We start from the raw sequence: 27,704 nt of genomic DNA, 5'->3' as shown, positions 1-27,704 counted from the left end.
TTTCGGAGAATAAATAGATACTAAAAGCACTCCTGATATGTAAATATAATCGTGTGCTTTTTCGGCCTTTTGCATTCACACACAGTTCGGGCCTGGGATTGTGGGAGTAGACGCCTCATTGTTGGATCCGGATGAGATGAGAGTTTATTTTGGATTGAAACGTGGTCACGCTGGCCCGGAAATGACTCCTGGAGACCCCTTGGTGGAGTCTGGCCCGCACCTCTCTCGCTCTCTCTCTCTTTCGCCTCATTCCTTCTTTTTGAAGCAGTAAACTCCGTACAACCGACGCTTCTTGTCCGGGAAGCCGAAACTGCGGACACCTGGCTCCTTGCCACCGCACTTGGCTCGGGGATTGACGATGGGGTACCGCACGCTTCCATCCGCCAGCCATCCTGCCTGGCAGCGGTCCAGTAACTGCACCTTCCAGGCTGCGTATAGCTGGCCCACTTTGGCAATGGAGGCCCCGCTCTTCTCGCACGCCTTCACTGACTCCCCGTAGTTCAGCTTCCGGTACGCCTTCAAGAAGTAAACTTTCCCTTGATTTAAAAAAAAACACAAAGTGCATAAATCTCTGCACAGGTTACCTGCACCGCACTGAACAGGTTCCCATTTGTCACACTTCGCGCTTAGCCTCTGGTATTCAGAGACACGGGAGACTGTAATGAGAAAGAACTTACATTTCTATAGCAACTTTCATAACCTCAGGACGTCCTTCTTTACAGCCAATGAAGTACTTTTGGAGTGTAGTCACTGTTGTAATGTGGGAAACGCGGCAGCCAATTTGCACACAGCAAGCTCCCACACACAGCAATGTGATAATGATCAGATAATCTTTTTTTTAGGTGCTGCTTGATAAATATTGGCCAGGACACCGGGAATAACTCTTCTTTGAAATAATGCCTGTGGGATCTTTTACATCCATCTGAGAGAGCAGAGGGGGCCTCAGTTTAACGCCTCATCTGAAAGACGGCACCTCCGACAGTGCAGCACTCCCTCAGCACTACATAAGAACATAAGAAATAGGAGCAGGAGTAGATCATCTAGCCCCTCGAGCCTGCTCCGCCATTTAATAAGACCATGGCTGATCTGATCATGGACTCAGCTCCACTTCCCGCCCGCTCCCCATAGCCCTTTATTCCCTTATTGCTCAAAAATCTGTCTATCTCCGCCTTAAATATATTCAATGGCCCAGCCTCCACAGCTCTCTGGGGCAGAGAATTCCACAGATTTACAACCCTGTGAGAAAAGAAATTCCCCCTCATCTCAGTTTTAAATGGGCGGCCCCTTATTCTGAGACTATGTCCCCTAGTTTTAGTTTCCCCTATGAGTGGAAACATTCTCTCTGCATCCATCTTGTCAAGCCCCCTCATTATCTTATATGTTTCGATTAGATCACCTCTCATTCTTCTGAACTCCAATGAGTAGAGGCCCGACCTACTCAATCTTTCCTCATAAGTCAACCCTCTCATCTCCAGAATCAACCTAGTGAACCTTCTCTGAACAGCCTCCAATGCAAGTATATTGTTGCTTAAATACGGAGACCAAAACTGTACGCAGTACTCCAGGTCTGCCCACACCAATACCCTGTACAGTTGGAGCAGGACTTCTCTGCTGCTGGGAGTCAGCCTAGATTATGTGCACAAATCTTTGGAGTGGGACTTGAACCCATAACCTTCTAAATTTAGAAGGCAAGAGCGTTACCCACTGAGCCAAAGCTGACACTTTAACTGCTGGTTCATCTGATTGTTTATGGGAGCTCTATGTGCACAAAATACTGTGTTGGCCTATATACAGGACAGAGCTTTCAGATAAAGACCAATGGAATGTGATATCTTCTCTAAGACCTCACAAAAACACACGCTTATCAGATGGCTCGACAGGAACTAGTCAGGTGACCCAGTCACGTGATGCTCTAATTGTATTTACAACAATGTCTACATTACCGCAGTAGTCCACGAGGTGGTGCTATATATCACACTAACCGCGCTCCTTGACTTACTCCTTGACTTACCTCACGTGCCTCTCCCTCCATCTCATCGGTGCGCCCCAGGGCAAACGGTCCCCTGGGCTTTCTTGGTATGAGCCAATGCCCCCCCCATTGTCCCACTCACGCCCCACCCCCCCATCCATCGTCCCACCCCCCACCCATCGCCCCCACTCCTCACTACCCCACCTACCTCCCCCACCTCACCCCCCACCTCCCCCAACCCCCCACCTCCCCCCCACTACCCCCACCTCCACCTCCCCCCCACCCCACCTTCCCCCCTCCCCCCCCCCCCCATCCCCCTCACCTTTTAGGTTGGAGGTGAAGCAGAAAGCGTCGTATCGCTCGTCTTCCTTGTGGCGGTAGCCGTAATTCCTGACGCCGGCGGCCTGGTCCATTCGGCCACACTGGTGCCGGGGTTTGGAGATGGGATATTGCACAGAGCCATCGTCTAGCCAGCCTGCATTGCACCAGTCCAGCCCTTTCTCCCAGGCCTCGTGCAGCTGCTCGTACGAGGCCAGTATCCCATCCTGCCCGGCACAGGCCGCCTTCGCACCGTCGAAGTTCAGCGTGTACCGCCCCAGCCGCGGGTGGTAAGGGAAAACCACCCCTGCAGTGGAAGTAAAGGCACCATTAAATACAGCAGGTAGAGGGCAGCGTGGACTGTTCCACTCTGCTTCGTGGGTGTGTTGGATCACCTGAGGGCGAGGGATTACCAGGACATCAGGTAGTAAGCAAGGCACCCCTTTAATGGGAGCCTTTAAATTGACTGAATGGGAAATCGAGAGAGGTCCTTATCGGCTGGCATTCGACTTTCATGGAGTTAATGTGCCCAGATGATCCAAAATGCCCAGACACATGTCCAGAAACATTTACAAGAACATATGTAATAGGAGCTCCGCCATTCAATAAGATCTTGGCTAATCTTCAATCTCAACTCTACTCTCCCGCCCGATCCCCATATTCCGTGATTCCCTTAATGTCCCAAAATCTCTCGATCTCAGCCTTGAATATATTGAGAGACTGAGCCTCCACAGCCCTCTGGGGCAGAGAATTCCAAAGATTCACCACCCTCTGAGTGAAGAAGTTTCTCCTCATCTCAGTCCTAAATGGCCGACCCCTTATCCTGAGACTGTGACCCCCGGTTCTAGACTCCCCAGCCTGGGGGGAACACCCTCCCTGCATCTACCCTGTCAAGCCCTGTAACAATTTTTTATGTTTCACTGAGATCTCCTCTCATTCTTCTAAACTGGGGGGCGGGGGGCGGGGGGCAGGGGGCGGGGGCTGGGGGCAGGGAGCAGGGGCGTGGGCAGGGGGCGGGGGCAGGGGCGGGGGGGAGGATGCTGGCTCCCAGGAAATTGCCCGGGAATTAGATGGTCGCTGCACAACCGCCGCTGCCATTATCGCCGCACGCGCCGAGCCCTTTCTGCCCCGCGGCGGATATTGCCCCACGACCCACGAGGCTGGCGCAAGCGGGTGTCAGCACTAGCCTCGCGGGTCGCGAACTGGGCTGACATCTGCTCGCGGGGCGGAAATCAAAAGGAAGGTCGCGAGCGCCCCGTGCCGCCATCTTACCGATTTTGACGACTCACCGGTCGGCATCAATGCTTGTTTCCTTGCGTCGCCTTGGCCGCCATTGTGCCTTTTGCAGCCGCAGTGCTGCACTGCCCTGGTGACCATCAGAGGACGTGTGGAGGGCGCAGTGGCCCTCCCCTTTAGGGGAGGGGTGTTGAAACATGTTAGTGTTACGTGAAACATCCGCAAAACATTAGCGCCGTGGGACCCATCCCAAGAGGAAGTTGCACGCGTGAGATGGTTTTTCGCTTCCTCCGAGGGGTGGTAAGGCCTGGGCAGCAGCACTGGGCATAGGAAGTACGCCCCGAGCCAGTTACCACCTTCAATCAGGACGCACGGCAACCTCTCCCCCCTACTCTTGGTTTTCTGTCCGTTACCCCTCGCATCTACCCCTAGGTATTCCTTTTCAAACAGGCAGCCAATCAGCTATCGCCCAGGACCTATTTCAATCACATGATCTCATCCTGACCCAATCCTAACCCTGTGGGTCAGGAGCAGAGGTCAGTGGCTGAGCATGGTTCCCCCCTCCCTCATCCACTCACCAGACTAATACAAATGGAGGGGCAATGATGCCTTCCTTGGTCAATTAGCCTGGCTAGACATCTGCCTAACGAATGGCCACTAGGGTGAGTCACCAGCAGTACCAATGATGTACCATCAACATAGGTAAGGACCTTCAGAAGGAGCGCTGAGACATGAAATCATGTCAGTCAGCACAGCTCAGATAGGATTGAGTAGAGTTTGGATGGAGGGATTGAGTAGAGTTTGGATGGAGGGGGTTCAGTAGAGTTTGTATGGAGGGATTGAGTAGCGTTTGGATGGAGGGATTGAGTAGAGTTTGGTTAGAGGGGGTTCAGTAGAGATCGGATAGATGGGATTGGATTGGTGGTTCCGACTGAAGAACAGTGGGGGGAAAAATGTCAATAATATAGAAATAAACCCATACCTTCCAAATTCAGCTTGACGATTCCGGTATCATCTTCCAGCTCATCTATGACTTCGCATTCGTATCTCCCGTAATCCTGGAGCGTGACGTCCTGCATGATGAGAGATGCATCTCCTTCCCCATCCTCCTGCAGCGACACCCTGCCCTTGTATATCCCAAATCCTTTTCGTATCTTCCCCAGGGCCACGAAGACATCGATGCTCTGTAGCGAGTCGGACTCCTTGGTCCATTTGATGCGGATCTTATCGGGGTCCTGGCTCTCCGGCTCATAGTGGTACCTGCAGGGCAGGATGATGGAACCCCCGCGGTGGGTCAGGACTTTCCCCGGGGCCGTCTGAACAACCACCACCCCACTCTCATCACCTGCACAGGTATTAAACACATACAACCACTCTTAATGTAGGTCAGCGCACCGATCAACAGACAATCATTCCCAGCAATAAAGGAGCACAAGATAAAGAAGGCATGATGTATTTGCTTTCCGGGTTCTTTGCTTAAGAATTCATAGCAAAACATTGCTATTAAAGAACTAGTTAGTTTATTATCAAAGGTTTAACAATCACACTACACATTATCGGCCCATCCACCAGGCTCACAACCACCTGACCCATCGTGGATCCCCCGAACCCAACTGGCTGGAGTTTTATTGAGTCTTGTGGACATCATGTGACTGGCTAAGCCAATCCCAACTCAACAGCTCTACAACTATTTTAGTTGAAACGTAAATCAAATGCCCTCTTTTGGCAAGGGCACTAGAACCCACAAATTAACATTTTAAACTTTAACGAAACTTTAAATCAAATTAAAATTTGGTTGCCGGGGGTGATGATGCACTCCAGAGCTCACCTCTCGTGGAAGGCCGCGAGCGTACCGGTGGACACTGCGTGCTCCATCTCCAGGGACACCCTGGCCCGGATGTAACCGTGGAAGAGAGGCAGGCAGTCGGGCTGAACGACCTCCTCAACCGCCCACTGCCTGGATCGGCTGATGGCCACCTTCATCATGACCAGGAGCAGTCCCACGAGGAGGCCCTCGGACCTACCCGCTCCCCTCCGCACAGGGTGCCTAAAGATCAGGAGTGTGGGACTGAAGTGCAACCAGAATTTGAGGAGCAGCCCCTTTAAATATTGGAACAGAGGCTGCAACCTCACACTCACACACGAACATAAAAACTGACTGCAAAAGCTTCTATAGATATGTGAAGAGAAAAAGATTAGTGAAGACAAACGTAGGTCCCTTGCAGTCAGAATCAGGTGAATTTATAATGGGGAACAAAGAAATGGCAGACCAGTTGAACAAATACTTTGGATCTGTCTTCACGAAGGAAGACACAAATAACCTTCCGGAAATATTAGGGGACCGAGGGTCTTGTGAGAAGGCAGAACTGAAGGAAATCCTTATTAGTCAGGAAATTGTGTTAGGGAAATTGATGGGATTGAAGGCCGATAAATCCCCAGGGCCTGATAGGCTGCATCCCAGAGTACTTAAGGAAGTGGCCTTAGAAATAGTGGATGCATTGGTGATCATTTTCCAACAGTCTATCGACTCTGGATCAGTTCCTATGGACTGGAGGGCAGCTAATGCAACACCACTTTTTAAAAAAGGAGGGAGAGAAAAAACAGGGAATTATAGACCGGTTAGCCTGACATCAGTGGTGGGGAAAATGTTGAAATCAATTATTAAACATGAAATAACAGCGCATTTGGAAAGCAGTGACAGGATTGGTCCAAGTCAGCATGGATTTATGAAAGAGAAATCATGCTTGAATCTTCTAGAATTTTTTGAGGATGTAACTAGTAGAGTGGACAAGGGAGAACGAGTGGATGTGGTGTATTTGGACTTTCAAAAGGCTTTTGACAAGGTCCCACACAAGAGATTAGTGTGCAAAATTAAAGCACAAGGTATTGGGGGTAATGTAGTGACATGGATAGAGAACTGGTTGGCAGACAGGAAGCAGAGAGTCGGGATAAACGGGTCCTTTTCAGAATGGCAGGCAGTGACCAGTGGGGTGCCGCAGGGTTCAGTGCTGGGACCCCAGCTATTTATAATATACATCAATGATTTAGATGAAGGAATTGAATGTAATATCTCCAAGTTTGCAGATGACACTAAGCTGGGTGGCGGTGTGAGCTGTGAGGATGATGCTAAGAGGCTGCAGGGTGACTTGGACAGGTTAGGTGAGTGGGCAAATGCATGGCAGATGCAGTATAATGTGGATAAATGTGAGGTTATCCACTTTGGTGGCAAAAACAGGAAGACAGAATATTACCTGAATGGTGACAGATTAGGAAAAGGGGAGATGCAACGAGACCTGGATGTCATGGTACTTCAGTCATTGAAAGTTGGCATGCAGGTACAGCAGGCGGTGAAGAAGCAAATGGCATGTTGGCCTTCATAGCTAGAGGATTTGAGTATAGGAGCAGGGAGGTCTTACTGCAGTTGTACAGGGCCTTGGTGAGGCCACACCTGGAATATTGTGTTCAGTTTTGGTCTCCTAATCTGAGGAAGGACGTTCTTGCTATTGAGGGAGTACAGCGAAGGTTCACCAGACTGATTCCCGGGATGGCAGGACTAACATATGAGGATAGGCTGGATCAACTGGGCTTGTATCCACTGGAGTTTAGAAGAATGAGAGAGGATCTCATAGAAACATATAAAATTCTGACGGAATTTGACAGGTTAGAGGCAGGAAGAATGTTCCCGATGTTGGGGAAGTCCAGAACCGGGTCACAGTCTAAGAATAAGGGGTAAGCCATTTAGGACCGAGATGAGGAGAAACTTCTTCATCCAGAGAGTTGTTAACCTGTGGAATTCTCTACCGCAGAAAGTTGTGGATGCCAGTTCGTTAGATATATTCAAGGGGGAGTTGGATACGGCCGTTATGGCCAAAGGGATCAAGGGGTATGGAGAGAAAATAGGAAAGGGATACTGAGGTGAATGATCAGCCATGATCTTATTGAATGATGGTGCAGGCTCGAAGAGCCGAATGGCCTACTCCTGCACCTATTTTCTATGTTTCTATGTTTCCATGTTTCTTCCAGACCGCAGAAATTACAGGTGGGCTGGGAGCACAGTTCTACAACTCTTTTTGTAGAAAACAAAAATAAACATTAAATCAAGTGCCCCCTGATTAAAGGGGGGAACGGACACTAAAACCGGCAATTAAACAAATTAAACTTTAAACATATAAAAGCAAATTAAAATTTGGTTGCCGGGCGTGATGATGCACTCCAGTCCCTCCGGCGCCCACCTCTCGCGGAAGGCCGCGAGCGTACCGGTGGACACCGCGTGCTCCATCTCCAAGGACACCCTGGCTCGGATGTAGGCGCGGAAGAGAGGCAGGCAGTCGGGCTGAACAACCCCCTCGACCGCCCGCTGCCTGGATCGGTTTATGACCCCCTTGACCAGGCCCAGGAGCAGTCCCGCGAGGAGGCCTTCCGACCTGCCCGCTCCCCTCCGCACAGGGTGCCCAAAGATCAGGAGCGTGGGACTGAAGTGCAACCAGAATTTGCGGAGCAGCTCCTTTAAATAACGGAATAGGGGCTGCAACCTCACACACTGAACATACACGTGGAACACAAACTCTTCCAGGCCGCCTGGGAGCAACAGCTCTACAAACCTGTGAGCATAGTTACAGATGCATACATTACGGAAGGAAAGATGGAAAAAGACCTGAGCTGATCTCAACTTGTTTCCTATATATTCAGTTGCACAAAAACCAGGCTGACACTAAAATGCAGTACCGAGGGAGTGCAGCACTGTCGAAGGTGCCGTCGTTCAGATGAGGTATTAAGCCGAGGCCCCGTCTGCCCTCTCAGGTAGATGTAAAAGATCTCATGGCCACGATTTCATAGAATCGTGAATCTTACTGCACAGAAGGGGCCATTCGGCCCATCGAATGCTTGTATGAAAGAGCTAACCAAATTAGTCCCAATTTCGAAGAGGAGCAGAGGGTTCTTCCTGGTGTCCTGGGCCAATATTTATCCCTCAAACAATATCAATAAAGAACCAGATTATCTGGCCATTATCGCATTGCGCTTGCTGTATGCAAATTGGCTGCACTCCAAAAAGGTCTTCATTGGCTGTAAAGTGCTTTGGGATGTCCAGAAGTTGTGAAAGGTGCTATATAAATGCAAGTTCTTCTTTTCTTTACCCCAGTGTACAATTTATTTTTGCTAAAAGTGTCTACATGGTACGTTACCAAATTGGGAGCATTGATTCTCCCCCATCCCATTAATCTTTTGAGTTTCCCCCCAATTTGGCAAGGCACCAGGAATAATGACCATCTCCAATTGCAGTCGAATGCTACATTGAGTTTCACATGTAGTTCCCTTGCTGAACCAGAGAATAATGCATTCCCAGGAGTGATTACAAGGCTGCAATCTCATTATGGGGTTAAGAGGATATCATAAATCACCAATGCTGAAATCAAGCTGTTTGTAACCATCACGAGATTCCTCAGTTGAGATTTGAGCCTTGAAATTAGTCTCGATGTTTTAAAGCAAATCCTGCATTTATATAGCGCCTTTCACAACCACCGGAAGTCTCAAAGCGCTTTACAGCCAATGAAGTATTTTTGGAGTGTAGTCACTGTTGTAATGTGGGAAACGCAGCAGCCAATTTGCGCACAGCAAGCTCCCACAAACAGCAATGTGATAATGACCAGATAATCTGTTTTAGTGATGTTGATTGAGGGATAAATATTGGCCCCAGGACATCGGGGAGAACTCCCCTGCTCTTCTTCGAAATAGTGCCATGGGATCTTTTACATCCACCTGAGAGAGCAGGCAGGGCCTCAGTTTAACATCTCATCCGAAAGACAGCACCTCCGACAGTGTGGCGCTCCCTCAGTACTGCCCCTCCGACAGTGCGGCACTCCCTCGGCACTGCACTGGGAGTGTCAGCCTGGATTTTTTGTGTTGAAGTCCCTGATGGGGGACTTGAACCCACAACCTTGTGACTCAGAGGTGAGGGTGCTGCCCACTGAGCCACGGCTGCCACAGGTCATTAGTTCCGCAGCTGGTATAGTGACTGGTTTCCTGATCTGTTAATCAGATTTATAAAACAATGGTCCCGGACAGAACCAGAGAGATGGGGAACTCTCCATTGACAGAACGAAAGACTTTCTACATTGCTATAGCGCCTTTCACAGCCTCAGGACGTCCCAAAGCGCTTTACAGTCAGTTCAACAAAATACCTTTTAAAGTGTATTCCTGGTGTGGCAGTGATCATTGGAACCAGGAAGCACCACAGGTTCGACTATGGTCTGGGCGGACTTAGCTATACCAGCAGCTGGTGAGGTGTGAGTCATTCTGGGCCAGGGAGGGGAAAGGTCATGATGGAACCTCGCTCCGGATCGCTGTCCAATGCACTGACTGGAAAGCCGGCAGGTGTGGTAAGGCTAGTCAGAGACTTGGCGAAGGCGTCCATCCCTCCCCCGCCCACCCAACCCACAATTGAATGGCCAGCTTAACATAAGAAAATAAGAATTAGGAGCAGGAGTCGGCCATTCGGCCCCTTGAGCCTGCTCCGCCATTCAATAAGATCACGGCTGATCTTCGGCCTCAACTACACTTTCCCACCTGATCCCCATATCCCTTGGTTACCTTAGACTCTGAAAATCTATCGATCTCTGTCTTGAATACGCTCAATGACTGAGCCTCCACAGCCCTCTGGGGCAGAGAATTCCAAAGATTCACCACCCTCTGAGTGAAGAAATTCCTCCTCATCTCAGTCCTAAATGTCTGACCCCTTATCAGACTGTGCCCCCTGGTTCTAGACTCACTAGCCGGGGGAAACATAGAAACATAGAAACATAGAAACATAGAAAATAGGTGCAGGAGTAGGCCATTCAGCCCTTCTAGCCTGCACCGCCATTCAATGAGTTCATGGCTGAACATGCAACTTCAGTACCCCCTTCCTGCTTTCTCGCCATACCCCTTGATCCCCCGAGTAGTAAGGACTTCATCTAACTCCCTTTTGAATATATTTAGTGAATTGGCCTCAACTACTTTCTGTGGGAGAGAATTCCACAGGTTCACCACTCTCTGGGTGAAGAAGTTTCTCCTCATCTCGGTCCTAAATGGCTTACCCCTTATCCTTAGACTGTGACCCCTGGTTCTGGACTTCCCCAACATTGGGAACATTCTTCCTGCATCTAACCTGTCTGAACCCGACAGAATTTTAAACGTTTCTATGAGGTCCCCTCTCATTCTTCTGAACTCCAGTGAATACAAGCCCAGTTGATCCAGTCTTTCTTGATAGGTCAGTCCCACCATCCCAGGAATCAGTCTGGTGAATCTTCGCTGCACTCCCTCAATCGCAAGTTAGGAGACCAAAACTGTACACAATACTCCAGGTGTGGCCTCACCAAGGCCCTGTACAACTGTAGCAACAACCTCTCAGCAGCTACCCTGTCAATCCCCCTCAGAATATTAGATGCCTATACGTGGTATTCAGTTCACAGATGAATAATGGATAAGAGAACATAGGAACAGGAAGAGGCCATTCACCCCCTCGAGCCTGTTCCGTTTCTCAATCAGATCATGGCTGATCTGTACCTCAACTCCATTTATCCGCCTTTTCTCATATCCCGTGATACCCTTACTCAACAAAAATCTATCGGGCTCAGTCTAGAAACCTTCCATTGACCCCCAGCCTCCACAGCATTTAGGGGGAGAGAATTTCAGATTTTCACTACCCTTTGAAGTGCCCGTGTCCTAACTCGCATCAAGTCCCGCCCACCCATCACCCCCTGTGCTCGCTGCCCTACATTGGCTTCCGGTTAAGTAAGGCCTCAATTTGAAAATTCTCATCCTTATCTTCACATCTCTCCATGACCTCACCCCTCCCGATCTCTGCAATCACCTCCAGGAGTATTATCAGATAAAAATTTGACACCGAGCCACATAAGTAGAAATTAGGGCAGGCTTGGTCAAAGAGGCAGGTTTTAAGCAGCATCTTGAAGGAGGAAAGAGAGGTAGAGAGGCGGAGAGGTTTAGGGAGGGAGTTCCAGAGCTTGGGGCCCAGGCAACAGAAGGCACGGCCACCAATGGTGGAGCGATTATAATCAGGGATGCTCAGGAGGGCAGAATTAGAGGAGCGCAGAGATCTCGGGGGGTTGTGGGGCTGGAGGAGATTACAGAGATAGGGAGGGGCGAGGGCCATGGAGGGATTTGAAAATAAGGATAAGGAAAATAATCGGGGTGTTGCTTAACCGGGAGCCAATGTAGGTCGGCGAGCACAGGGGCTGATGGGTGAGTGGGACTGGGTGCGAGTTAGGACACAGGCAGTGAGCACAGGGGGTGATGGGTGAGCGGGACTCGGTGCGAGTTAGGACACGGGGCAGTGAGTACAGGGGGTGATGGGTGAACGGGACTGGGTGCGAGTTAGGACACCAACCAACGAAAAATCAAAGCCAAGACTTTCTGATCTGTTTAGTTGGCTCAGTATCGCACAGGGTGATGCATTTCTGCACTGCAGCATTAGGGGGCCAGCTGGCGCGATTTCCTTCCTCCCACAACGTCACAACCGTTGCGAGCTCTGTTCTGCGTCTCACCTGACACGTGCACGCTCTGCTTGGTTCCGATGTCGTTGGCTGTCAAGAGGGCGAGGGCGGGAATGAGAAGCACCAAGAGGATGTAATCGAGGCACAGCGAGTTTCTCACACAGAGCTGGAGAGACAACAGACATTTTAATTTTAGTGAATGGAGATCCGGCTGGTCCTGATTCGGGCGGACTGGCCGATTGCCCGAATTCCCCACGAGTGCTCTGGCCACGGGAAGCTCCACACGGGCCTCCTAAACCGTTAAACACACCACTCAGAGCACAGCCAGCAAGACCGGAGCTGTGGCAAGCCAGGCCTGCTCTGTACCTGACACACACCAGGAGGGAGCGTTAACCTTACGGGAGATTAGGCCGCAGTCTTTGTTTCTCTAGATCGTTCAAAGCCCGCGGTCGAATCTCCTGTAAAAGCCTTTTACCCATGAAGCTTTTATACAATTTTATGAATCCAACAGACTGGGTTGCAGTTACAAATCAGAGAAAGCCAAGTGAACATAAGGAATAGGAGCAGGAGCCGGCCATTCGGCCCCTCGAGCCTGCTCCGCCATTCAATAAGATCATGGCTGATCCGATCATGGACTCAGCTCCACTTCCCTGCCCGCTCCCCATAACCCCTCACTCCCTTATCGCTCAAAAATCTGTCGATCTCCGCCTTAAATATATTCAATGACCCAGCCTCCACAGCTCTCTGGGACAGAGAATTCCACAGATTTACAACTGTCTGAGAGAAGAAATTTCTCCTCATCGCAATTTTATTTTCCCCAAGTTTTAGTTTCCCCTATGAGGGGAAATATCCTCTCTCCATCCACCTTGTCGAGCTCCCTCATTATTTTATAAGTTTCAATAAGATCACCTCTCTTTCTTCTGAACTCCAATGAGTATAGGCCCAACCTACTCAACCTTTCCTCATAAGACAACCTCCTCATCTCAGGAATCAATCGAGTGAACCTTCTCTGAACAGCCTCCAATGCAAGTATATCCTTCCTTAAATACAGAGACCAAAACTGTACGCAATACTCCAGGTGTGGCCTCATCAATACCCTGTACAGTTGTAGCAGGACTTCTCTGCTTTTATACTCTATCCCCTTTGCAATAAAGGCCAACATTCCATTTGCCTTCCTGATTACTTGCTGTACCTGCATACTAACTTTTTGTGTTTCATGCACAAGGACCTCCAGGTCCCTCTGTACTGCAGCACTTTGCAATTTTTCTCCATTTAAATTATAATTTGCTTTTCTATTATTTCTGCCAAAGTGGATAACCTCACACTTTCCCACATTATACTCCATTTGCCCACTCACTGAGTTTGTCTATATCACTTTGCAGATTTTTTGTGTCCTCCTCACAATTTGCTTTCCCACCCATCTTTGTATCATCAGCAAACTTGGCTACATTACATTCGGTCCCTTCATCCAAGTCATTAACATAGATTGGCAACCGAGCCAAAGGTGGGCAACGGAAAGGTTACAAGGATATCCTCAAAGCCTCCCTGGTGAAGTGCAACACTATCTTCGCAGCCACATGGTTTGATTTGGGCGGTGGGGGCGGGTGTGATGTTCAACTTCAACAGAGGCGCAAGATGAATGGCCGCCGATTTGCTGTGCATCACATGCCCCGCCCATCACAAGCCCCGCCCATCGCACGCCCATCGCATTCCCCGCCCATCACACACCGGCCCATCACAATCCCCGCCCATCACACACCCCGCCCATCGCATTCCCCGCCCATCACACACCGGCCCATCACAATCCCCGCCCATCACACACCCCGCCCAGCACACGCCCTGCTCATCACCCGCCCACCGCATGCCCTGCCCATAAGACAGCCCTGCCCATTACCACTCCCCTCTGCCCCCCTCCCAATGGCTGTGGAAGGAGTGTTCACCTTGCAGCTGATCCGTCGTTAATCAGCCTGCGAATCCTCACACTAATACATATTGTTCTCCCAGCGGAATAAAAAAAGACTTGCATTTATATAGCACCTTTCTCAACCACCGTACCTCGCAAACTGCTTTACAGCTAATGAAATACTACTTTTTTTGAAGTGTAGTCACTGTTGTAATGTAGAAATACAGCAGCCAATTTGCACACAGCAAGCTCCCATAAACAACAGTGTGATAATGACGAGATAATCTGTTTTAGTGATGTTGATTGAGGGATAAATACTGGCCCCAAAACACTAGGGATAACACCCCTACTCTTCTTTGAAATCATGGGATCTTTTACTTTAGAGGACAGACGGGGGCTCAGTTTAACTACTCATGTGAAAGACAGCACCTCCAACAGTGCAGCACTTCCTCAGTACTACACTGGGAGTGTCAGAGTGGATTATGTGCTCAAGTCCCTGGAGTGGAACTCGAACCCACAACCTTCTGACTCAGAGACAAGGGTGCTGCCCACTGAGCCACAGCTGACAGCGTTAATAGCCAGGAAGATACAGAGACAACAATTTGGGTGAAGGCTTGCACTTGCATGTCTAAATCAGGAGCATAAAACAGATGTTCCCAGGAAGAGTTCTCGGAAAAGTTCCCCAGCGATCTAACCAATATTTTGAATCCAATTCCCCTAAAAAGGGAGGGAGAACAGCCAGTTGGTGCACATTGGTACCAACGACATAGGTAAAAAAAGGGATGAGGTCCTACGAGACGAACTTAAGGAGCTAGGAGCTAAATTAAAAAGTAGGACCTCAAAAGTAGTAATCTCGGGATTGCTACCAGTGCCACGTGCTAGTCAGAGTAGGAATCGCAGGATAGCGCAGATGAATACGTGGCTTGAGCAGTGGTGCAGCAGGGAGGGATTCAAATTCCTGGGGCATTGGAACAGGTTCTGGGGGAGATGGGACCAGTACAAACCGGATGGTCTGCACCTGGGCAGGACTGGAGCCAATATCCTAGGGGGAGTGTTTGCTAGTGCTGTTGGGGAGGAGTTAAACTAATATGGCAGGGGGATGGGAACCAATGCAGGGAGACAGAGGGAAACAAAATGGAGACAGAAGCAAAAGACAGAAAGGAAATGAGTAAAAGTGGAGGGCAGAGAAACACAAGGCAAAAAACAAAAAGGGCCACTGAATATAAAGGGGCTGCAGGAGGGGTCAAAACTAAAAATCATGGTTTAAAAACTAGAATTAAAACACTCTACCTAAATGCACGCAGCATTCGAAATAAAGTAAATGAGTTGACGGCACAAATCATTACAAATGGGTATGATTTGGTGGCCATTACAGAAACATGGTTGCAGGGTGGCCAAGACTGGGAATTAAACATACAGGGGTATCTGACGATTCGGAAAGATAGACAAGAAGGGAAAGGAGGTGGGGTAGCTCTGTTAATAAAGGATGATATCAGGGCAGTTGTGAGAGACAATATGGGCTCGAATGAACAAAATGTTGAATCATTGTGGGTGGAGATTAGAGATAGTAAGGGGAAAAAGTCACTGGTGGGCGTAGTTTATAGGCCCCCAAATAATAACTTCATGGTGGGGCGGGTAATAATCAAGGGAATAATGGAGGCATGTGAAAAAGGAACGGCAGTAATCATGGGGGATTTTAACCAACATATTGATTGGTCAACTCAAATCGCACGGGGTAGCCTGGAGGAGGAATTCATAGAATGCATACAGGATTGTTTCTTAGAACAGTATGTTACAGAACCTACAAGGGAGCAAGCTATCTTAGATCTGGTTGTTGTGTAATGAGACAGGAATAATAAATGATCTCCTAGTAAAAGATCCTCTCGGAATGAGTGATCACAGTATGGTTGAAATTGTAATACAGATTGAGGGTGAGGAAGTAGTGTCTCAAACGAGCATACTATGCTTAAACAAAGGGGACTACAGTGGGATGAGGGCAGAGTTGGCTAAAGTAGACTGGGAACACAGACTAAACAGTGGCACAATTGAGGAACAGTGGAGGACTTTTAAGGAGCTCTTTCATAGTGCTCAACAAAAATATCTTCCAGTGAAAAAGAAGGGTGGTAAGAGAAGGGATAACCAGCCGTGGATAACCAAGGAAATAAAGGAGAGTATCAAATTAAAAACCAATGCGTATAAGGTTGCCAAGGTTAGTGGGAAACTAGAAGATTGGGAGAATTTTAAACGACAGCAAAGAATGACTAAGAAAGCAATAAAGGAAGGAAAGATTGATTACGAAAATAAACTTGCGCAAAACATAAAAAGAGATAGTAAAAGCTTTTACCTATATATAAAACGGAAAAGAGTGACTAAAGTAAATGTTGGTCCCTTAGAAGATGAGAAGGGGGATTTAATAATGGGTAATGTGGAAATGGCTGAGACCTTAAACAATTATTTTGCTTCGGTCTTCACAGTGGAAGACACAGAAACCATGCCAGAAATTGCTGGCCACAGGAATGTGGGAAGGGAGGACCTTGAGACAATCATTATCACTAGAGGGGTAGTGCTGGACAGGCTAATGGGACTCAAGGTAGACAAGTCCCCTGGTCCTGATGAAATGCATCCCAGGGTATTAAAAGAGATGGCGGAAGTTATAGCAGATGCACTCGTTATAATCTACCAAAATTCTCTGGACTCTGGGGAGGTACCAGCGGATTGGAAAGCAGCTAATGGAACGCCTCTGTTTAAAAAAGGGGGCAGACAAAAGGCAGGTAAGTATAGGCCGGTTAGTTTAACATCTGTCGTGGGGAAAATGCTTGGAACTATCATTAAGGAAGAAATAGCAGGACATCTAGATAGGAATAGTGTAATCAAGCAGACGCAGCATGGATTCATGAAGGGGAAATCATGTTTAACTAATTTACTGGAATTCTTTGAGGATATAACGAGCATGGTGGATAGAGGTGTACCGATGGATGTGGTGTATTTAGATTTCCAAAAGGCATTCGATAAGGTGCCACACAAAAGGTTATTGCAGAAGATAAAGGTACGCGGAGTCAGAGGAAATGTATTAGCATGGATAGAGAATTGGCTGGCGAACAGAAAGCAGAGAGTCGGGATAAATGGGTCCTTTTCGGGTTGGAAATCGGTGGTTAGTGGTGTGCCACAGGGATCAGTGCTGTGACCACAACTGTTTACAATATACATAGATGATCTGGAAGAGGGACAGAGTGTAGTGTAACAAAATTTGCAGATGACACAAAGATTAGTGGGAAAGCGGGTTGTGTAGAGGACACAGAGAGGCTGCAAAGAGATTTGGATAGGTTAAGCGAATGGGCTGAGGTTTGGCAGATGGAATACAATGTCGGAAAGTGTGAGGTCATCCACTTTGGAAAAAAAAACAGTAAAAGGGAATATTATTTGAATGGGGAGAAATTACAACATGCTGAGGTGCAGAGGGACCTGGGGGTTCTTGTGCATGAATCCCAAAAAGTTAGTTTGCAGGTGCAGCAGGTAATCAGGAAGGCGAATAGAATGTTGGCCTTCATTGCGAGAGGGATGGAGTACAAAAGCAGGGAGGTGTTGCTGCAACTGTATAGGGTATTGGTGAGGCCGCACCTGGAGTACTGCGTGCAGTATTGGTCACCTTACTTAAGGAAGGATATACTAGCTTTGGAGGGGGTACAGAGACGATTCACTAGGCTGATTCCGGAGATGAGGGGGTTACCTTATGATGATAGATTGAGTAGACTGGGTCTTTACTCGTTGGAGTTCAGAAGGATGAGGGGGGATTTTATAGAAACATTTAAAATAATGAAAGGGATAGACAAGATAGAGGCAGAGAGGTTGTTTCCACTGGTAGGGGAGACTAGAACTAGGGGGCACAGCCTCAAAATACGGGGGAGCCAATTTAAAACCGAGTTGAGAAGGAATTTCTTCTCCAGAGGGTTGTGAATCTGTGGAATTCTCTGCCCAAGGAAGCAGTTGAGGCTAGCTCATTGAATGTATTCAAGTCACAGATAGATAGATTTTTAACCAATAAGGGAATTAAGGGTTACGGGGAGAGGGCGGGTAAGTGGAGCTGAGTCCACGGCCAGATCAGCCATGATCTTATTGAATGGCGGAACAGGCTCGAGGGGCTAGATGGCCTACTCCTGTTCCTAATTCTTATGTTCTTATGTTCTTATGAACATGGCAGCCAATTTGCGCACAGCAAGCTCCCACAAACAGCAACGTGACGATGACCAGATAATCTGAGTTTTTTAATGTTGATTGAGGGATAAATATTGGCCAGGACATAAAGCCATATCTGAAGACAATGAAAAAAAATTACCAAAGTTAGAAGTCTAATTTTCAGGAACCACAGAAGAGGAACTAACTGTAAATAAAAAGCAATAGATATTCTATATAAAAATTCTGCTTACACTAGCTGCCACTTCCTCATTATAAATTGTATGTCCACATTATATTGGAATGGTCTCAGCCATAATCAGTTATGGGTCGACCAGGTTGGTGTGGGACTGAGTCACATATAGGACAGATCTCAACATAATCTGGGCTGACACTCGAGTGCAGTGCACACCCTCAGCATTGCACTGGAGTGTGCGCCTCGATTTATGTGTTCAAGTCCCTGGAGTGGGATTTGAGCCCACAACCTTCTGACTCAGAGCCGAGGGTGGTACCCACTGAGCCACAGAAGACACATCAAAGTAACCCTGAAGCTGTCAGATTGTCGTAAAAACCCATCTGGTTCACTATTGTCCTTACTACTAGGGGGATCAAGGGGTATGGCGAGAAAGCAGAAATGGGGTACTGAAGTTGCATGTTCAGCCATGAACTCACTGAATGGCGGTGCAGGCTCGAAGGGCCGAATGGCCTACTCCTGCACCTACTTTCTATGTTTCTATGTTTCTATTCCTAATGCCCTGGGTCTTCTCCATTCGGTTTACCAAGCACACGGCTACTTTTTAAAAATCTATGTTGGCTGCTTCTAATTATTTTTATTTAATCTCGATATTTAGTAATTTTATCTTAATGTTCACTAACACAGATGTGAAACTCACCCGGTCTGTAATTACTTGGGTTTGCTCTGTCTCCCCTTTTGAACTTGGTTATTACATTAATAAGAACATAAGAAATAGGAGCAGGAGTAGGCCACAAAGTTCCTCGAGCCTGCTCCGCCATTTAATACGATCATGGCTGATCCAATCATGGACTCGGGTCCACTTCCCCGTCCGCTCCCCATAACCCCTTATTCCCTTATCGTTTAATAAACTGTCTATTTCTGTCTTAAATTTATTCAATGTCCCGGCTTCCACAGCTCTCTGAGGCAGAGAATTCCACAAATCCAATTTCTCCTCATCTCTGTTTTAAATGGGTGGCCCCTTATTCTAAGATTATGCCCCTTAAGTCTAGTCTCTCCCATCAGTGGAAACATCCTCTCTGCATCCACCTTGTCAAACCCCCTCATAATCTTATACGTTTCGATAAGATCACCTCTCATTCTTCTGAATTTCAATGAGTAGAGCCCCAACCGACTCAACCTTTCCTCATAAGTCAACCCCCTCATCTCTGGAATCAACCTAGTGAACCTTCTCTGAACTGCCTTCAAAGCAAATATATCCTTTCGTAAATATGGAAACCAAAACTGCACGCAGTACTCCAGGTGTGGCCTCACTAATACCTTATATAGCTGTAGCAAGACTTCCCTGCTTTTATACTCCATCCCCTTTGCAATAAAGGCCAAGATTCCATTGGCCTTCCTGATCACTTGCTGTACCTGCATACTAACCTTTTGTGTTTCATGCACCGTACCCCAGGTCCCGCTGTACTGTGGCACTTTGCAATCTTTCTCCATTTGAATAATAGCTTGCTCTTTGATTTTTTTTCTGCCAAAGCGCATGACCTCACACTTTCCAACATTATACTACATCTGCCATATTTTTGCCCACTCACTTAGCCTGTCTATGTCCTTTTGCAGATTTTGTGTTTCCTCCTCACACATTGCTTTTCCTCCCTCTTTGTATCGTCAGCAAACTTGGCTACGTTATACTCAGTCCCTTCTTCCAAGTCGTTAATATAGATTGTAAATAGTTGGGGCCCCAGCACTGATCCCTGCGGCATCCCACTGGTTACTGATTGCCAACCCAAGAATGACCGACCCATTTATCCCGACTCTCTGTTTTTTGTTAGTTCGCCAATCCTTTATCCATGCTAATATATTACCCCCAACCCCGTGAACTTTTATCTTGTGCAGTAACCTTTTATGTGGCACCTTGTCAAATGCCTTCTGGAAGTCCAAATATACCACATCCACTGGTTCCCCTTTATCCACCCTGTTCGTTACATCCTCAAAGAATTCCAGCAAATTTGTCAAATGTGATTTCCCCTTCATAAATCCATGCTGACCGAATTTTGCTTTTCCAAATGTCCTGCTACTGCTTCTTTAATAATGGATTCCAACATTTTCCCAACCACAGATGTTAGGCTAACTGGTCTATAGTTTCCTGCTTTTTGTCTGCCTCCTTTTTTAAATAGGGGTGTTCCATTTGCAGTTTTCCAATCTGCTGGGACCTTCCCAGAATCCAGGGAATTTTGGTAAATTACAACCAATGCATCCACTATCCCTGCCACTACTTCTCTTAAGACCCTAGGATGCAAGCCATCAGGTCCAGGGGATTTATCTGCCTTTAGTCCCATTATCTTACTGAGTACCACCTCCTTAGTGATTGTGATTGTGTTAAGTTCCTCCCCACCTATAGCCCCTTGACTATCCACTGTTGGAATATTGTTAGTGTCCTCTCCCGTAAAGACTGATACTAAATATTTGTTCAGAGTTTGTGCCATCTCCATGTTCCCCATTACTAATTCCCTGGTCTCGTCCTCTAAGGGACCAACATTTACGTTAGCCACTCTTTTCCTTTTTATATACCCGTAGAAACTCTTGCTATCTGTTTTTATATTTTGTGCTACTTTACTCTCATAGTCTATCTTCCCTTTCTTAATCATTTTTTTTAGTCATTCTTTGCTGGCTTTTAACCGCTTCCCAATCTTCTGTCCTCCCACTAGTTTTGGCCACTTTGTATGCCTTTGTTTTTAATTGGATACTGTCCTTTATTTCCTTAGTTAGCCACGGATGGCTATTTTTTCTCTTACACCTTTCCTCCTCACTGGCCTCGCTCCAATCCACTCTCAATAAAACCCAGTCCTTAAACTGAGGCCCCTTCTGCTCTCTCAGGTGGATGTAAAAGATCCCACGGCACTATTTCGAAGAAGAGCGGGGGAGTTCCCCCTGGTTTCCTGGTCAATATTTATTCCTCAATCAACATAACAAGAAAACAGATTATCTGGTCATTATCACATTGCTGTGTGTGGGAGCTTGCTGTGCGCTAATTGGCTGCTGCGTTTCCCACATTACAACAGTGACTACACTTCAAAAGTTCTTCATTGGCTGTAAAGCGCTTTGAGGCATCCGGTGGTTGTGAAAGGCGCTATATAATCTCTCCAAGTTTGCAGATGACACTTAGCTGGGTGGCGGTGTGAGCTGTGAGGAGGACGCTAAGAGGCTGCAGAGTGACTTGGACAGGTTAGGTGAATAGTCAAATGCATGGCAGATGCAGTATAATATGGATAAATGTGAGGTTATCCACTTTGGGGGCAAAAACACGAAGGCCGAATATTATCTGAATGGCGGCAGATTAGGACAATGGGAGGTGCAACGAGATCTGGATGTCATGGTACATCAGTCATTGAAAGTTGGCATGCAGGTACAGCAGTTGGTGAAGAAGGCAAATGGTATGTTAGCCTTCATAGCTAGGGGATTTGAGTATAGGAGCAGGGAGGTCTTACTGCAGTTGTACAGGGCCTTGGTGAGGCCTCACCTGGAATATTGTGTTCAGTTTTGGTCTCCTAATCTGAGGAAGGATGTTCTTGCTATTGAGAGATTACAATGAAGGTTCACCAGACTGATTCCAGGGATGGTAGGACTGACATATGACGAGAGACTGGATCGACTGGGCCTGTATTCACTGGAGTTTAGAAGAACGAGAGGGGATCTCATAGAAACATATAAAATTCTGACGGGACTGGACAGGTTAGATGCAGGAAGAATGTTCCCGATGTTGGGGATGTCCAGAACCAGGGGACACAGTCTAAGGATAGGGGTAGGCCATTTAGGACCGAGATGAGGAGAAACTTCTTCACTCAGAGAGTTGTTAACCTGTGGAATTCCCTGCCGCAGAGTGGTTGATGCCAGTTCATTGGATATATTTAAGAGGGAGTTAGATATGGCCCTTACGGCTAAAGGGATCAAGGGGTATGGAGGGAAAGCAGGAAAGGGGTACTGAGGTGAATGATCAGCCATGATCATATTGAATGATGGTGCAGGCTCAAAGGGCCGAATGGCCTACTCCTGCACCTATTTTCTATGTTTCTATGTTTCTACATGCAAGTCTTTCTTTCTTTTTGAAATATCATCTCCGTTATTTCTTCCCCCCCCCATACAGAGAGCAAAATTCACCACAACTGCCCCCCCCCCCCCCCCCACCCCTGTGTTTGGGCTCATTCAAAAGGAAATTTAATTTGGGACTATCTACCGAAAAGTTTGGAACTCTAAAGTGCTTCTGGAAGAAACTACGAATTTTAATAGAATTATGAACTTTTACAAAACAAATTCAAGCCTGTGGGCGGACCTAGGGAACAAAGGAAGCCCACTTGATTATTGGAAGTGTCTGGGTGTGAGGACTGAGGTAACCTGTCTGGAAGAATGAGTATTTGAAAATCCTTCTCCACAAGAGACATTACCATCACAAAATCACCCAGAGATAGCTCCCCATCAACATGGGTCTGGACAAACCATTTCAGCATATACATCACAAAGAGGCCCAATCCAGCCTATATGCGAAAGACTCAGCACAAAAGGACATTGCAATTACCAAACTAATATTTCCATCAGGGAACAGTTTTCGAACATCAACCCACCTGGGACATATCAACTTTAATGAGCCCGACAAAATATTACAAAGAAGAACCAAGCCCGCCAAAATTATACAAAGGATTTGGGGCTCAGATAGAACACTGAAATCGTATCACTGGCCACTGTTTTCAACAGAGGTTAGTGAGAGGGGAGAGAGGTGGTCGCTACTACCTCATCAAGACAAGGAGAGAAACCAATGTGACAGTTGTAAACTAACTTCTCCAGCCTCGAAGTCTTGAAGTCCTGAAGGAAGGAAGAACATCACCATCTACCATTAACTATCAAAAGGATTGGTGAGCAGTAGTCCCTGCCTGCCCTGGAGTCTAACCTAGCTAGAATTAGGTATTGGGAGGTGGGAGGTGGGAATTTTACTGCAACCCTCTTTGAATGTGTAATGTATGGTACTTTATTAGAGTGATTGCAAGTTTGGCCATGTATTTTCTTACTAGAGTAATAAGCCTGTAATTTGACTGTAATAAAACCAAAGTTCTTTGCATCAAACCGGTGTCCTCTGCACTTTTATCACATCCCCCCAAATAAATCCAGAGTACAGAAGCCAAGGGAGGTGGAGCGATTCGAACTGCTCAAGTTGGTCAGAAGGGAACCTGACCTCCTCATAGAGACCACACACGTCCCACACCCCCTCTTACACCCCCCATTTCACTGCCGATGTTCAGCTGTGTCCCATCAGATCTTGGCACTTTGTCCCTCTCCGGCTGAACTAATATTGTTCCTTTCCTGCTGCCTGGACCTTAAACTCTGGAATATCCTCCCTAAACCTCTCCACCTCCTCACTGCTCAGTTCTCTTTCCATTTATATGTAACCCCCTCCAGCCCCACAACCTCCCGAGATGTCTGCGCTCCTCTAATTCTGCCCTCTTGAGCATCCCCTGATTATAATCGCTCCACCATCGGTGGCCGTGCCTTCTGTTGCCTGGGCCCCAAGCTCTGGAGCTCCCTCCCTAAACCTCTCTGCCTCGCTACCTCCCTTTCCTCCAAGACTCTCCTTAAAATCGACCTCTTTGACCGAACCTTTGGTCACGTGTCCTAACATTTCCTTATGTAACTCTTGTGAAGCACCTTGGGACTTTTTAACTACGTTAAAGGCGCTAAATAAATGCAATGTTGTTGTTGAAAGTGTTCAAAGAAAATGTTTTAAAAATACAGAATTGTTTTTTTAATGCCCCGATGGTTGTAGCCTGCCTGGTGACTCCAGGGTGATCCTAGCGGATTGGCAAACCGAGTCTGCACTCCATGTTTACACCCATGTGCAATCACTGAGTAAAACATAGCAGGACAATTCGACGGCAGGTGAGATACTGCTGGAAAACCAGGAATAAAGTGCTGGAAGATGCTCAGGCGGCCAGGCAGCATCTGTGGACAAGAGACAGAGTTAACCTTTCAGCTCGCTGAGCTTTCGGCAGAGCTCAGTGAAGCCTACTCTTGCTTCATTAAACACAAAACAAAATTGCAGATGAAAATTCTGGGCCCTGTAAATGTGACTTTGTCACCCATCTGGTTTTTCGGTGGCAGCATCTATTTTCTTTTTGACGTGCTGTCTGTTACTTTAAGCGAAGATGTAAACCTAGCAACAAAAGTCTGTTGTCTCTGTGTGTGCGTGTGCATGTGTGTGTGTGCACATGCGTGCGCATGTGTGTGTGTGTGCACATAAGTGCGCATGTGTGTGTGTGCGCGCACACGTGTGCGTGTGTGTGTGTGTGTGAGTGTGTGCGCACGTGCACGCATGTGTGAGCGCGTGCTCATGTGCACGTGTGCGCGTGTGTGCATGTGTGCATGTATGAAGTGTCCCCCCATGTCCTGGGGCCAATATTGATCCCTCAACTGTCCTCACTAAAAGCAGATTATCTGGTCACAGTGCTGTATGTGGGAGCTTGCTGTGCCAAAATTGGTTGCCACATTTCCCACATTACAACAGTGACCACACTTCAAAAAGTACTTAATTGGCTGTAAAGCGCTTTGGGACATCCTGAGGTCATGCAAAGCGCTATATAAATGCACGATCTTTCTTTCCTTCAATAGAACCCTGAATCAGTTCCCCAATCTTCCGTTAAAGAGTTAACGCCTACATTGCCTCAAAGCCAAAGATCAAAGGGAAACTGCACATGACTCTTAATTACCGCTGTTTCCCATCAATGACCGTGACACCTCAATAAAGGACGTATGTGTAATGTATTTGCTTCATGGGTTCTGTGCTTAAGAATTTATAGCAACACATTGCTATTAAGAACTAGTTGGCTTATTAACAAAGGTTTAACAATCACACGACACATTACCGGTTCATCCACCAGGCTCACAACCACCTGCCCCATCGTGGATCCCCCGAACCCAACTGGATGGGGTTTGGTGAACATCATGTGACTGGCTCGACCAACCTGTGAGCATCCTCGCAGGTGCAGTATGAAACAGGTGGCTTAGGATTATTGGAGGGGCGGGGAACAGTTCAGCCAGTTTGTAAGCAAAAAGCGAGCTTTTAAAATCCACAACTTGTGATCAGCCACAGCTCAGGCTAACGACAGAGAGCTGTCCCAGTTACACCACACCGGGGAACCGATTGGATGTTGGCATTGGGCCCAAGCTTACAATGGCGACTCATTAAGGTGCACGAGCTTTGAGCTCTCTCTGCGAGATCAGCTTTGAGCCTTGGCTGAATTTTCCCCGGCGAGCAGGGAGTGGTAAAGGTATTTTTTTTCCCTCATCGCTTGAAAGAAAGACTTGCATTTCTATAGCGCCTTTCGAAACCTCAGGACGTCCCCAAGAGATTTACAGCCAATTAACTTTTTTTTTGAAACATCATCACTGTTGCAGCCAATTTGCGCACAGCAAGCTCCCACAAACAGTAATATGATAATGACCAGATAATCTGTTTTAGTGATGTTGATTGAGGGATAAATATTGGCCCTAGGACACCGGGGATAACTCCCCTGCTCTTCTTTGAAACAGTGCCGCAGCATCCTTTATGTCCACCTCAGAGAGCAGATAGGACCTCGGTTTAACATCTTATCTGAAAGACGATATCTCCGACATTGCTATGCTCCCTCAGCACTGCCCCTCCGACAGCGCGGCACTCCCTCAGTATTGCACCTCCGACAGTGCAGCACTTCCTCAGTGCTGACCCTCCGATAGTGCGGCGCTCCCTCAGTACTGCCCCTCCGACAGTGTGGCGCTCCCTCAGTACTGCCCCTCCGACAGTGTGGCGCTCCCTCAGTACTGCCCCTCCGACAGTGCAGCACTCCCTCAGTACTGCCCTTCCGACAGTGCGGTGCTCCCTCAGTACTGTCCCTTCGACAGTGCTGTACTCCCTCAGTACTGCCCCTCCGACAGTGCGGTGCTCCCTCAGTACTGTCCCTTCGACAGTGCGGCACTCCCTCAGTACTGCACTGGGAGTGTCAGCCTAGATTTTTGTGCTTGTCCCTGGAGTGGGCCTTGAATCCGTGACCTTCTGACTCAGAGGCGAGAATGCTGCCCACTGAGCCACAGCTGACATGAAAGAGATGAAGGAAAATAGAGGAAGGGGAGAAAAGGTCTCCTCCTTCATTGCTTGAACTGATGGTGCCCATCAAAGGGCACCTAGCTCATTGGGTAGGCCACCTGCTCTATCTGTGTCTGCGTCTCCGATCATGACCTTCCCAGCTCCGCGATACAAGAGCTGAGATTCAGCACTGTCCCTGCTCCAGCACTACTGTAGGACTCATTGCTTTACTAGAACAACTGAGCCGACAACATTCTCCCCCCCTTCGTCCCACCCACTCTTACTGTGGGAAGGCCCGACCTGGCACCTCCTCACAGTGGCGTGATTGCCCTCACCGTGCAGTGATCACGGGCAGAGACCCATGCCCCATCACCCTGTTTTACGAGGGTTGAGAGAGAGTGGCCCGTGAATGAGGTTGGCATTTTGCCCCTCAGGGTGCAGAGTGTCTCACCTTGTGTCCCCCACAGCCAATGTATCTGTGGGAGTCTCCACAGGACTCTCTGGCTGTTCAAACGTGAGCAAGACATACATAGAATTACTCTGATTAAAGTAAGTAAAAGTCATCGCGCGGCGAGAAATGGGCGTCGCTCACTCATTGTCGGCAGTCTCTCGGCAAGTCGTTACCAGAATGGATGGTTAGTACCAAAATTTAGTCCGAGGCTGCAGTTGGGCCTAGGGAGGGGGGAAACTTAAAAAAATAATTATCATTAAAAGAAAACGTACACAGCATTCCCAAGATAGTTTTAAACCTAATCGCTGTTTTAAAATTAAAAAAAAAAATGAAAGAACCTTTAACTGACCTTTCTCTGCAGGGTGCCCCCTTCGGTTTACGCAACGTTTACAGGGCGGGTCTCTCGGCGATCTGGACCTCGGTGGTTGTAGCCAAACTTACGTGGTTGTTCTAGACGTTGCACATGGGCGGGTGACTTCAGATGTGGGTGAAACCAAGGAAAAAACTTACGTGGAAACTCTTGGCGGGCAGAAAATCAGCTGCAACGCCGAGAAAATCGGCGACAATGAGGCCGAAAGTCTGGCCCAACGGTTGTATGGCACAGTAACAGGCCATTGGGCCCCACCGCTCCGTGCCGGGGTTTCTGCTCCACACCAGCCCCCTCCCACCCCTCTCCATCTCATCCCATCACCATATCCTTCTATTCCTTTCTCCCTCATGTGTTTATCCAGCTTCCCCTTAAATACATCGATACTATTCGCCTCAACCACTCCCTGTGGCAGCGTGTCCCACATTCTCACCGCTCTCTGGGTAAAGAAGTTTCTCCTGAATTTCCCATTGGATTTATTAGTGACTGTCTTATATTGATGGCCCC

The 27,704-nt window shown here is 47.8% G+C and overlaps 1 protein-coding gene across 1 annotated transcript; it reads right to left on the bottom strand.

The window, feature by feature from the left end:
- Positions 1–246: 246 nt before the first annotated feature.
- On the bottom strand, positions 247–27,445 carry hapln4 (hyaluronan and proteoglycan link protein 4). The gene is made up of 5 exons (XM_070861066.1): positions 27,341–27,445; positions 12,064–12,178; positions 4,506–4,868; positions 2,292–2,594; positions 247–536 (listed from the first exon to the last, which is right to left on the bottom strand). Exons 1-5 carry the CDS (start codon positions 27,443–27,445, stop codon positions 247–249), a joined length of 1,176 nt encoding a protein of 391 aa, XP_070717167.1.
- Between the last annotated feature and the right edge of the window lie 259 nt (positions 27,446–27,704).

The sequence above is a fragment of the Pristiophorus japonicus genome, chromosome 18 (genome assembly GCF_044704955.1).
Source record: "Pristiophorus japonicus isolate sPriJap1 chromosome 18, sPriJap1.hap1, whole genome shotgun sequence".
NCBI classification, from domain to species: domain Eukaryota; kingdom Metazoa; phylum Chordata; class Chondrichthyes; family Pristiophoridae; genus Pristiophorus; species Pristiophorus japonicus.
This window is presented reverse-complemented; position numbering and strand designations above follow the sequence as displayed.